This window comes from Trachemys scripta, chromosome 20 (assembly GCF_013100865.1).
Source record: "Trachemys scripta elegans isolate TJP31775 chromosome 20, CAS_Tse_1.0, whole genome shotgun sequence".
Classification (NCBI taxonomy): Eukaryota; Metazoa; Chordata; order Testudines; family Emydidae; genus Trachemys; species Trachemys scripta.
Genome location: NC_048317.1, coordinates 7,596,353 through 7,609,102, shown reverse-complemented (window position 1 = coordinate 7,609,102; position 12,750 = coordinate 7,596,353). Strand labels below are relative to the sequence as shown.

Genomic DNA, 12,750 nt, shown 5'->3' with positions numbered 1-12,750 from the left:
TTATTGTTCTGTGTATAAGTTTTAATTTATTCACATTTTAAGGCCATAAGTCATTTCACTCCTGTCTACAACTCCAACCTTGTCTCTTCTTCCTGTTTCTCTCCTCCCTTCTATCATTCCAACTACCCTCTCCATTTCCCACCAAACACATTGTGTCTTCCTCCAACTCACCTATTATCTGTACTTATATCACACCCACTACCATAGTATCCGAGCACCTCACAGGCTAATGCGTTTAACCTCACAACATCCCTGTGAGGTAGGGAAGTGCTATTATCACCATTTTCCAGATGGGGAACTGAGGCACAGAGGGTGGAATTTTTGAAGAGGTATTTAGGTGTGTACTCCTAAGGTCACCCAAGAAGTCTATGGAGTAGCAGGACTTTAAGTCAGATCTCCAAGTCCTATGGCTTGTGTGCCCTAACCACTGGGAAAACCTCTTTATGGAAAGCCTTAAAGTCTGCTTGTTAAGCCACGATTGTTGCCTAATTAAAATCTTTTCTAAAATTTATTTCTGTTAAGCTTACATAAAGGAAAGTAATTAAAATTAAATTTAAAAAAACCCAGAAAATACAAGACCAAAAAGTGCATGTGAGTTAACCAAATCACCATGTGATTTTACTTACATAAGCTGGTTCTTCCTCACTTTGTTACCCATCTTAGTTTTTGCTCCCTCACTTGTGCCATGTCTAGAGTCTATCTCAGGGGTCAGCAACGTTCGGCACGCGGCTCGCCAGGGTAAGCACCCTGGCGGGCCGGGCCGAACGTTGCCGACCCCTGGTTTAGCTATTCACTATCCTCCTCAATCCCCAAAGAATAAGGTTTTAGGAAGATTCTTATTCTGGAATAAATCCACGGGCTGTCAGAATTATGGATTACATTTCTGGGCCTGAGAGTTCACCTGTCACCAGTTTTAGACCCAATCCAGTAGTGCCGTAACCCAAAAGCAAGGAGCACTGAGTTAATACAGAACTTCTCTAAGAGGCACCGAACTATCACCAAAACCATTATAAAGTCAGACTGTTCAGAAACCAGCTAGACTCGATCCCCAATTCTATCACACAAATTCCCGAAGCTGTTCATTTCTCCGCATTAATTGGTGCTTCCCCACCATGCGATTCTCATGTCTAAAGCTATAGTTATGTGGCTGCTTAGAGGGAAGGAGCGGTGAATCAGCTGGCATGCAGCCCCGCCAAACCCTCTCCTGAGCGAGGCACAAGAGATTATAAGGTTACCTGTTGTGACCTTTGTATAGCAGCATCTATTTCGTCCACTCTCTGGCGGATAGTGTCACTGACCATCTTGTACTGCTCGTTGGTATCAGACACGAGTTTGTCCAGCCCTTCGCGGGCTCGCCAGGGCACCAGTTCCAGGAGGGCGCGGCTCACCTCATTGACAGTATCCAGAACAAGCCTGTGCTCCATAACCTCCTTCTTAAGCTCCTGAGGAAGACATATACAGTACCTCTCAGTTAACATCCTCGATACATTGCTGGCAAGAGGCCGTTTGTGCATCTGAATCGTTAATGGTCCTGCGGCCAAGTTCCCTTCATTCTTTTCACCGGTACCAGATCCCCAATGGAGCTGTTCACCAGCATATGAGTAACGGTTATCGTTTAGCAGGAATGCCCCGTTTGCCAGGTACTGTTTGAACCCACAGGGGAAAGGAGGATAAGGCAGCATTCGTACGAAGGCAGATACATGCAATAGCTAGGTGCACATCTTGATGGGTCCAAGTAATTTGAAAAGGCTTTTCCAGCTGAAGGCTGGCATCCGTGGGGGAAACCAGCAGGGACAACATGAGAAGAGACAAGAGTGGATGAGCAGGGAGGGGCAGCTGTGAAGGGCATTGAAGGCAAGGACTAGTAGCTTGAATTTGATGGGGTGAAAACTGGGGAGTCAGTCAATAAGAAGGATTCAAAGGGAGAGCAATGGGGTCAAAGTGAGGGCAGGGAAGATGAACTTGACATCTGTATTTTGTATGGAAGGGAGGGGTCGACGTGGATGCTAGAGAGGTTAGAAGTGAGGAAATTACAGGCACCTTGTTACCTTCTGCTTTATTAATATATTTTTACTTTTTAAATGAGTTTTGAGATTTCTGAGTTGCAGCCTCCCATAAGCTGAAAAAGGACGGTGCCTCATTTGCTTCTTAACGTGAAATATTGTTGCTATTATTTGCATTACCGTGGTGCCAAAGAGCCCTCGTCATGGACCAAACGGATATTTTCCCTTCCGTTATCCCCCGCTTCTTGGCATTACGCTTTAAGAGCGAATTCTCTCCTATACTCTCCACTATACCCTCTGCAGTTCACTCTCAATGCAGGGCGCAAGCTCCCGCAGCTCATCGGCTCTGGTGCATTCCCTTGAAAAGATCCACCCCAGCTTTTGCCACTGAGCTCAGTATTTCAGAAGTTCTAACCTTCTGCCTCTGCTGGAACTGGGGTATCTGTTCTCCAACAGGTGACTGCCCCCCACTGGACAGCAGCTCCTCCTCCACCTCACTCATCCAGCTGGTCAGCTCCTCATGTGTAGACTGGAACTTGGTGGCCAGCTGTCGAGCCTGCTCTAACGTCCTGAGAGCCTTAGAGCTGGTGGCTGTGATGTCCGAGTAACGAGTCTTGATGCCATCCAGTTTCTCCTGGATTAGCAGCACCTCTTCCCCTGCGAGATGGAGACACAGTTAGTTATGCATGTCCAAGGTTGGTTTTCTTTTAAAGCAGCCTGTTTTCCTGCTTTCTGATTTAAATGGCTACTTTCAGAATCCCTTTTTGTCAAGTCAATGCCAGCAAGAAGCCATTTTCACAACCATGGAGCTACTTTTGCAACTGATATTTTCCTTCCAGCCGGGGAAAATTCCTCCGTCTTCCCACCATGGAAACGAAACCGGCAACGAAGTCGGTTTTGCTTGAGGTTCCAGTAAAACCCTGAAGTTACCAGTGCTTTGTTCTTGACTAACGTGCGACACCTCTGAGAAAGAGGGAGTCATTTCTGAGAGGACAGGAAACCAAGGAGCTGGTTTTTGTTATATCAACTTTTCTAGAACATTTGTTCATAATGCAGACTACCTCTTAGTAAACAGACTCCTTTGAGCACCACCTCTCCTCCCACTCACGAACGGCTGACATCCACATGGCAACTGCAGCAATTGCTTACATGGAAAGTAATATTAGGAAAGTGCTTGGTGTATTTTTAGCCTCTTTTAATGTGGTTTAGCAGCTGGAAAGAAGGAGTAGAGCCTGTGCTGGGTTGCAAGCCAGGTCTGTGGAGATCACCAAAAAGCGAACCACACAGACCTTTCTTTGGGAACTTCTGCTCGACCGCCGTCAGCATGTTTAAGGGGAGGGCACGTCTACTGCTCTGTGTTTGTACTGTGCCTAGCACCACCATAATAAACGTATTAAATACTAACGCATAGTCTACTGCGCAGAACGAATGTGTGTGGAACATCATCCGGCTCTGCAGCATCTTAAGAGTCGCCAAGATCAACAGCCTACTCTGCACAAATTATTGCAAACAACAACAAGCAGGCTTCTCAGCTAGCCCAAAGCTTGGCTGGGAGGAAGGGCCTTTATCAGACCAGGCCTTGCAGTCTGTTCATCTCTTCCGATACCTGTGGTTTGTTTCAGAAGCGCTTGCCCGTTTTTAATGGCTTGGTCCACGTTCTTCTTTCTGTTCACGATCTCCTCGTTCAGGGCCTGAATGGAAAGAACCAACAGCAGTTACCATCTCCATGAAGGAGGCCCTTCAGCTGGGCAGGCGACCAAGTGCAGGAGAAGGACCCCAGGGGATGCATAACTTTCTCTCTGTATTCCCCAGGTATGCGGCATGTCCTTCCTGATCCCCCACCACTACACTTCCCTGCCAGGCTTAAGGTCTTGTAACTCAGTGCTAAGCACAGTTCTTTACCACCCTCTGCCTTTGGATCTGTATTAAGGAAGAATCCACTCTTGTCTTAGAAATTAACCAATGCATAATAAACGAGCTAATTTAGACTCAATTGAGAGTCTTGTTACAGGCTGCAGAACTGAAATCACTGATACCTGTGGGACAGTGTTTCTATTGCAAGAGACTGTCCAGTGTGCCCCAGCAGTGAGGCTCGCCCTCTAGCAGCTGAAATCACTGAGAGTTGTGTTCAGTGTGGCGAGTGAGCAGCTGGCAAAGACTGGAGTATGCTTAAAAACTTATACTGGCCTAGGTATGTTGGTCAGGAGTGTGAAAAAACCACCCCTCCACAGCAATATAGCTATGCCTGACAAACCCCCTAGTGGAGACGCAGCTATGCCGACAGGCGAGTGCTTCCGTCAGCAGAGGTAATGTAATCCGGGGAGATGGTGTTCCTACCCTGACAGACAAAACCCTGTCGGCATATGCCGCATCCACACTGGAGGGCTGTGCTGTCATGGCCTATGTCTACACTACAGCGCCTATGTATGAGTGGAAAAGGCCCTTGCCTCTCAGAAGAGGTGTTCAGTGCTGGAATACGACACATTCCCTGGCTCTTTAAATTCACTCATTCCAGCGAGAAAGACTGGAAGCGTTAAAGAAAAATCCTGGCTGGTCTGGTTTACTTAGTCCAGGAGTTGGATGCAAAGCATCTGAATAATTTGTGGTCTATGGGACACCAGGACACCTTTTTTGCGGGGTGGGTGGGAGGGATTTGAGGGGAGGAGAGTTGTTTTTAATAAATGAAATACATTTATTTTCTCCAAGCTGAGAAAAGAGAGGCCTGTTTTGATGTTGGTTAAAATTAAAGTCAAACAGAAACAAAAATGGATCAAAACAGTTGCTAAATAAATAAACAAACAAATATGAAAAAACGGAAAATGGCAATACCAGCTGGTCAGCATGCTGCTTTTGCAGGACGTCCCGTTTATAATCCTTTACGAATACCAAGCTGAGCTTGTCCTCAACCTCGGCCAGCCAGTTGAGCACTTCCACCTCATCCTCCCCAAAGAGCCTAGCGTTGGACAACGCCTGATCAAGCAGGGCTGCCTTCCGGCAGCACCGATCTTGAACCTCGCTGTACCGGGCCCGCAGTGAGTCTAGCTTCTCTGCCAGCAAGCCCTGTTCAGCTATGCAACTCAGGGAGGCGAGAGACTGCCCGAGACTGACGGCCTGATTCACGTCAGTCGCGCGACTCTCTATGTCTTCCGCTAGTGCCTGAAAATCCAGGGTGACAAAATGGACAACAGAAACAAATGATTGAAAATGGAATAAAACGGAGAAAAAAAACTTAAAGAATGAAATTAATTCATGATCAAAGTAAAGACATAACCCACCAAGAAGGGCACAAACTATAACAAATAAAAGGTTTCAGTTGGTTGCAAAGAGCAAAAGACACAACAGTTACATGGCTACATTATGGCCAGAAGCAAACAATGGGCCACCCATGTTGTGATTTCTCACGCTCTCTATTTCAAAAGCCTGTGATAGCTGTCCCCATCACCATGCAGACAGCTTTCTGCACTTCTATGTGTAACAATGGCCGACGTCTTCCATCGACAGTTCTGGGTTTGCTTGGGGACCATTTCCTACCTTGTGACGGGTGATCTGCTGCTGGATTTTAGCGGTCTGAGTACCAATGGGCTCAGAATTTGCCAGTTTCTTCTCCGTCAAAGATAGCCAGTCTGAAATAGGCTCTGTGGTCTCATGGAATTGTTTAGCCAGAATCAGGATATCTTCCAGTTGTTTTTGCCTACAGCATGACAACAACAAAGCTGCTAATTAGGTGTTAGGTCTTTTTTTTTTTTTTTTAAATCAGGACAATTAAGCAACTGAATGTTTGAGTGCCACCTTAACCATAAAGATTGTATTGCACTATGAAGCTTTTAACAGGCTGCAGTGGCTAGAGGTCTGAGTGCAAATGCCTTTAAACAAAGCGATAGAAAGAAGGAAGAGACACCTGGACTGAAGAGAGGTGTTTAACATCTAGTCAGGCAAACAGGAAATGCAAACACACACGTTCCCTAGCAACTGCAGAACAATGCCCTTTTCAGGGATGTTGTGTAAGGGTCCAAGGCAACTCCCACGGAAGTCAATAAAAAAGGTTTCTGTTCTACACTGTTAGATTTTCTGCCATCAACAGCACTGTCATAGAAATCTCCCGAAATGATAAGGGGCATTGCTAAAATCCTTGAATGTCAGGTTTGTAAGGACCATTAGGTGCTGGTGAAAGGTTCCAGATTGACAGTCCTTGAAACCGCGGCCCATTGATTCAGCTGGAATTTCAAATACGATAAACTGAGGTTGGCCCTTGTGGGTGGCTCGACACATCATTATATGAACTAGACCATGCAGCAAACTGCATCTTGTAAATGAGATTCATGCAGCAGGAAGGTGCAAACAGTACTCTGGAGCTGAAGCTGAAAGTCAAACTAGGAGGAATAAAAATAAACCCACACTGTGAAGAGAATTAATTTCATCTAAGCATCTCCACAGCATTATAAAACTGTGCCATCTGTTTCACCCTCCCAACGCACATTTTAGTTTTGTGAGTTTTCTCGTTGACACTTGCTGTTTCCAGGATATTCCAATAAAGGAATCTCACTGAACTTCCCAAGTGTCGCTATCTGATGATTACAAACAGCCCACAACAGTGTCCAGTGGATTAACACTGGCTGCAAACCCAAAGTGCTGTACTAGCAAGAACTATTCTAAAGATCTGATTAACTGACTGCTGGATGGCCAACCAATGCATACTGAAAACAGTTTAAAAAACACACACACAAATGCTTCCGTCAGTCAGAAAGCAGCTTGTAAGTGTACAGTGTAATACAAACTTAAACAATAATAAACTGGTCTTTGTCTAAAGTACACAGGGCAGTGAGCTCTGTAAACAACTCCAAAACACTGATCATTAATGGACATGGGAGAAATTGCCACTACCCTTTGCCAATAAGATGATGAAACAGATCATTGCAAGACCGGTAAGCAGTATAAGCCGAAGTCTGGGCCTATTACATGGCTTTACAATGAAGGAGGATATCCCAGCAAAATCACAGATTCTAAAGGGTGGAAGGAACCACTGTGGTCATCTAGTCTAGAGCAGAAGAGAAATTCACAAGTTTTCCAGTGACAATATGTTCATTGCTTGTTCTCACCCTTAAACAGGCAGCATATTCAACCAGATACATTGGTGCAAAGAACACGTTTCCTGCTGGGCGCAGAGGAATTTCTCCGCTTTCAAAGCTGAGAGAAAATGAAGTCACTTCCTTCCCACTTCTCTTCCTTACCTGGCTGCTGCCTTGCCAAGCAGTCCTGCCCATCTATTTTCAAGACTCTCCAGCTGGCAAACAATCTTCTCTCGGTCCGTTGGCTCGGCCGACTGCGCTATCCTTCCGCCCTCTGCCTGAATCATCTCGACAGTGGCCTTGCGATCATCCAGGAGCCGCTGGAGCAGCTTTTGCATAAACATTAAAACAAAGAGGGATAAAAGTTACCAAACTGAGTCAGCAAAGCTACTTCTGCCTCCAAACACACCAACCCTCTAATTGTGTTTGAAAACCATTAATAAACGCTGGGCTGCATCCAAACCCAGCTGAGCAAATCAACAACGAGATTTTTGTTTTCCTCCCAAACTCAAGAGACAATAAAAATGCCTCAAACAAATCCAAAACACTTGATTCAACAGAGGAACTTGAAACTTGCTCCCCAAATTGTAAAAAATTATGTTTTAACGTTCGCTCGACTCTCCTGTTAAAAAAACCCCTCACCCTATGTGATGAAGTCTTGGGGTTTCTTTTAAACTTTGTTTTACCATTATTAACATGTCTGAACGTTCAATCCGTTAACAAGTCTTATTCATAACCTGTCTGTGTTACCTAAAGACCAACGTGTGTTTGGTCAACCCTCTTTCCTGTGTTTTTATTTTGTTCAAATTCCAAAACTGAAACCACACACTACAAAATCTATTTGAGCCGGATATAAAATAGCTGTCAGCATGAGCAAAACCAAATGGGCTGTTGTTGAAGAAAAACAAACAGGCAGCTAATTTCAAGACAGTAGGATAGCAAAATAATACTGGCGCGGTAGAGCCAACCTGCCTGTCTTTTATATAAGACTCATTATTAGCCTGTTAAGATGGCAGGTATGGGTAACAAGACCAGAACCCATACAGTATAATGGTAGAATATGAGAACGTCATCGCTGCAGAATGGTTGCCGTAAACTAGTAGAATTACATGAAATCACAGTTATTTATATTTTAAAAATGATCCAAATGGAGCAGAGACACTGGTTCGGCTACTAGCAGCGCACTGTGCTCGTGGCCTCTACATCCTTCCCTCCTGGATACTGTTCAGCGTTCACTATCTCCAGCTCACTTACCTTCTGTTCTTGGATCTGAGCTTTCACCACTTTGTATTCAGCAGAGGGAGGTTTCTGATTGGAGATGAGCTCCTCTGTGTCTACCAACCAGCTCAGCAGTGGCTCCAAAGCATCCTGAAACTTCCCACAATGCAACAGGGCCTCTTGTAGCTGTGCGATTCTCTGTGCCACCTGCGTTGAACATAGACACACATCTCTAGAGGCGCAGTGTTCTCAAGTTACACTAGGTGACAACAGAGCAACTGCTCGTTGTCTTTGGCACTGTTACGGTGTCAACGGCTCTGCTTCAACTATAGATGCGGCTCCCTTTATGTCAGCTGACTCACCTGAGCGAAGACAACGGCTTACTGCATCAAGCGAGGAAGGCTCACCTCTCCTGCGGTGCTTACCTTTTTGTTGAGAGTGTTCCAGCGGGCGTTGATCTCCTCCATGTCATGTTCCAATCCCTGCACGTCGCAATTTTTTCCTGCGCTCTGGATGAGTCCCTGGCCCAGTCCGTTCACTTGCTGTAGTTTTACCTGTATGGGATCCACTTGCTCCTTCTGAAACATCTGAACAAGAAGGGGGAATTGATTTACAACCTTCAGTTCTCTTGTGCAGCACCACCTCATCTGCTAACGGATACACTTTAGACTGCAGTTCCCAGCCTTCTCCAAAGAGCAAGCAGAACATTTTCCTTTTGCTTCTTCTGGTGCAGTTATTTTCATTATTTTTTTAAAGAAGTTTTGTTTGTTAGTTTAAATCTCTCATCTGCCCATATCCAGTATAATCATAGAATCATAGGACTGGAAGGGACCTCGAGAGGTCATCTCGTCCAGTCCCCTGCACTCATGGCAGGAGTGAGTATTATCTAGACCATCCCTGACAGGTGTTTGTCCAACCTGCTCTTAAAAATCTCCAATGATGAGCACTTCAAGTATCTATTGGTCTCAGGCATAGATTATGTCTCAGATGCAGCCATATATGCTTTTAAATCTGTAAAACCCATGCAGAAGCCCCACCTAGATAGCCAAACTGTGACTTGCACCAAGACCCAGTCAGATGCTCAACAACAGAAATCAAAGCAAATCTTACCCTGGCAGTGTTGAATTGGGATGGGCAATACACTAGATGAGTTTTATCAAACGACTGAAACTTTAGACACTGGGAAGCATACTGCATTTGTAAAGACCAAGGGAACAAGAGAAAGGCAATGGAAGATTAATGTGTTAGCTGTTTATCTGAGATCATCCCACGTATTTGGCACAATCCACGTCTGCAAGTCCTGTGAGGAAAGCATTCCAACCAAAAAAGGGGTTTTGGAAATGAAGGAAGGAACCTTGCTGTTGGGAGGAAAAACAACAGGGAAAATCCCGTTTTTCGAGGAGGTAAGTGCCCTTATCAAAGACTCAAATCTCCTGTAATTAGCTGATGACAAGCCAGACCCTAGCAGTCTGTATTCATTTCCTTTCCTCCACAATAGTGTCATTCAGCCTCAGAGACAAGGCAGCCAACCAAGGCCACATTGTGCAGGAAACGCTGGATCATGAAAAGCAAATTCTGAGCAAACTCCAAGAGGTAGAACCAGCTCTGCTTCCACATAATGAAGAATACAATCCAAAACAGGGCATCCGAAGAAGTGGGCTGTAGTCCACGAAAGCTTATGCTCTAATAAATTTGTTAGTCTCTAAGGTGCCACAAGTACTCCTGTTCTTTTTGCAAAACAGGGATGGACACATTGTTTATACAGGCCTTGGGCTGCTAGCTAGCACAGATCATAGGTCAAACGCTGACAAATAGAAGAACAGGAAAGATTATTGTGCTCTCTCTGTACTCACAACCATTTCCCTCGGAAGGGAGCCGGAGATAAATGCACACAACCGTTCTCTTTCTTTTTCAAGTATGCTTGAAAAAACCCATGTAACCAAGGATATGGAAATTGACAAAGTCTAAACATTTCATTTCAGATCCACTTGTGCCAAAAACTCCTGAGAAGCAAGCACTGGATTAAGGTTTGGAAAAGGTCTCTGGTATCAGACAACTGCTTTATCTCTGAAGGGATGAAAGTCAGTAACACTCTGCCTGGGAAAGACAGCCTGCCTTCTGATTCTTTGTCCCATTTTCAAAATCTTTTCCTCCCCACTGAAGTTCAGCAGCTTGTCTACACAGTGGGACTATGCCAGGAATATTAACTCAAGAGCGCTGGAAGACACAATCCAGAGCTATATGCTTGTGCAGAATTATTCTATGGTTATAAGAAGTGATGGTGACATGAAATAGCTAATTCTCCAAACACTTCTGTTACTGCTCTTATATGGAGTTGGCTGCTTAAGGCAGCCAAACACATAAAAGGATCAGACTGATAAGTAAGGCATGCAACCATTTGACTGGAGCAGAGTGCCTCTTCCAGTGTACTCTGAACTAAGCCTTAAATATAAAACTGGACTTTAAAAACAAACAAACTAGAAGCTTTAAAACATTTTTTTTTTTTGCAGGATCCAAATGCACAGCCGCTGACCCCCAACAATGAAGAACTGTAAGGTACGTACGCACAATCCAGAAACCAAAGCCCGTTTCACGAGGATCATTTAAAACGCAATCACATGCATAATCGCATTAAGAGCGAATACTTCTAACACATTTATTCTTCAAAGCCAATATGCATACACAAGACTCCAATGTTTTAATTTATTAACCTTCACGGGGACTCAAATTTGAAACAAATATTTAATGTGCAATCTATCTTTTACATAGAAAAACATGATGAGTGAGGTTTCTGAAAAGCTGTATTTGGTGAACTGCATGGACTGACGTTCTCGACTAAAGGCACTGGATCTGTTCGGGTACCTCCCTCTCATTTTGAGAACCACTTTCCAATGACTCTCTTTAAATTCTACTTTGTTCCTATCATGGATGACTGCATCCTGTGATCTCACTCCACTTCTTAACCCTTTTATTGCTGAACACAATACAGCCATCATTTGGTGATTTTCTGTAGAAGTGCCAGCACTCCGTTGGAACAAATATTTCAGAGGGAATGTATGAGGATATGTGTTGCAACATTGGAAGTACATTTTTGCTTCATGCTCCTGGTATGTTAGACGCAATTCAGCTGGTTAATACTAAGATGCTCAAGTTACAAGGCATTTTCCTGATGCAAACCTAAACCTATCAATGGCTCGAGGCATCACTGGTTCCAAAGGGTTAATAACTAGAAACATTTAATATAAAATACAGTCCCAATAGAGAGGCAACAACGAAACTGAAGCAGTAAATCCCAGATAATAGCCACATGAAGTCAGTACCTTGATGTCTCTTTTTCTTTCCTAATTTACTGACTGGAACTTGGTTTGGTAGTGAAGGCTGCACTTTAAGCAAAAACTCAGTATAAACTGATTGCTCTCTCCTTGTGTTCCCCTCCATTTCAAAGCAGTTCTCTGATGCCGAGGTAGCTGTGGGTTTTTTAAACTGGTAGCATAGCGCAAAGGATGAGTAATTGCCACTGAATCAGGTTTATGTGCTGGGCAACTGGTAATGTCTTCCCAATGACTGTTCTTCTAACCTAAATGGCTGATCAATTAGGGATCAGATATGGAAATACCATGCATTAAAAAAAAAACTGATACTCTTTATAGCACTTTTCAAATTTTCTTAATACAAATGTTGTTAGTAAAATACTGAAAAGAATTACACTTATTTTTCTCCTGATATTTCAGAACATCTTTGCCCCTCTTTCTCATTTAAGAAAACCTTAAATGAATGGTTATTGTATAGCATGCATGCATTGTGTTCACTCAATTTGCTTTACAGATTCTCTTTAGTAACAGCATTTTGTATTTGAAATGGTGGATCTACTCCAGCAAGAAAAATCTTCCTGTAGCAATCTCTAATTTACTTTTGAGTAAGCAGAATGTATTTGAATAAGTACGTCACTTGAAAAGTTTAGGGAAAGAGTTTTCATAATCTAACAATTGTCATATTTTACCTCCCATGCTTGCAAAAATACATATTTCCCACCCCCAAAGCATTGGCCTACAAAATTGAACTCTTTTTAATTGGGAAAAGACCTACCTCAAGGTTTACAATACAGAAAATTGACAGAGGGGACAATTAGTGCAGTTTGTACCTCACAAAAAGTGTGAGCAAACTGTCAGCTAGGTAGGAGTCAGGACTTCCTCTCCCCACCCCCAGAAACGAAGGGATTTCCTGTCTGATACATCCCGTGTAAGTAACTGAGTAACAAATACCTCATTATCTGGAACTAATCCATCTGTTACAGCAGGAGCCCTTTCCGCTACAAGAACTGTGATAGGAGACCCTTCTGTGTCAGCCATTGTGATAGTCAAGGCTTTCACTCCAGATGCTGTAGAAGATAGTTCTTTTGCTAGGAGGCGTGAGAGAGGAGGGGGGTCTTCCATTCCCAACACAGCTGCAGGAAGCATCTGTGT

The 12,750-nt window shown here is 43.9% G+C and overlaps 1 protein-coding gene and 1 long non-coding RNA gene across 24 annotated transcripts in view; one reads left to right on the top strand and one right to left on the bottom strand.

The window, feature by feature from the left end:
* The window catches only part of MACF1 (microtubule actin crosslinking factor 1), a 251,868-nt gene that overhangs the window by 47,022 nt on the left and 192,096 nt on the right, over window positions 1-12,750 (bottom strand). For all 22 annotated transcript variants that reach the window (XM_034753976.1, XM_034753977.1, XM_034753961.1 and 19 more), the window contains 8 exons: window positions 8,713-8,874; window positions 8,324-8,494; window positions 7,232-7,398; window positions 5,535-5,694; window positions 4,833-5,159; window positions 3,610-3,694; window positions 2,419-2,660; window positions 1,236-1,442 (listed from right to left, as the gene is read on the bottom strand). In XM_034753976.1, coding sequence (XP_034609867.1) covers window positions 1,236-1,442; window positions 2,419-2,660; window positions 3,610-3,694; window positions 4,833-5,159; window positions 5,535-5,694; window positions 7,232-7,398; window positions 8,324-8,494; window positions 8,713-8,874 — 1,521 coding nt within the window. The remainder of the gene's footprint in view (window positions 1-1,235; window positions 1,443-2,418; window positions 2,661-3,609; window positions 3,695-4,832; window positions 5,160-5,534; window positions 5,695-7,231; window positions 7,399-8,323; window positions 8,495-8,712; window positions 8,875-12,750) is intronic.
* LOC117868204 lies at window positions 9,421-11,921 on the top strand. Of its 2 annotated transcripts, XR_004643582.1 has the most exons (4): window positions 9,421-9,690; window positions 10,270-10,325; window positions 10,798-10,843; window positions 11,057-11,921. It is a non-coding gene; the product is annotated as an uncharacterized LOC117868204 (long non-coding RNA). The 2 variants fall into 2 exon arrangements; XR_004643581.1 differs by having other exon boundaries at window positions 10,798-11,921.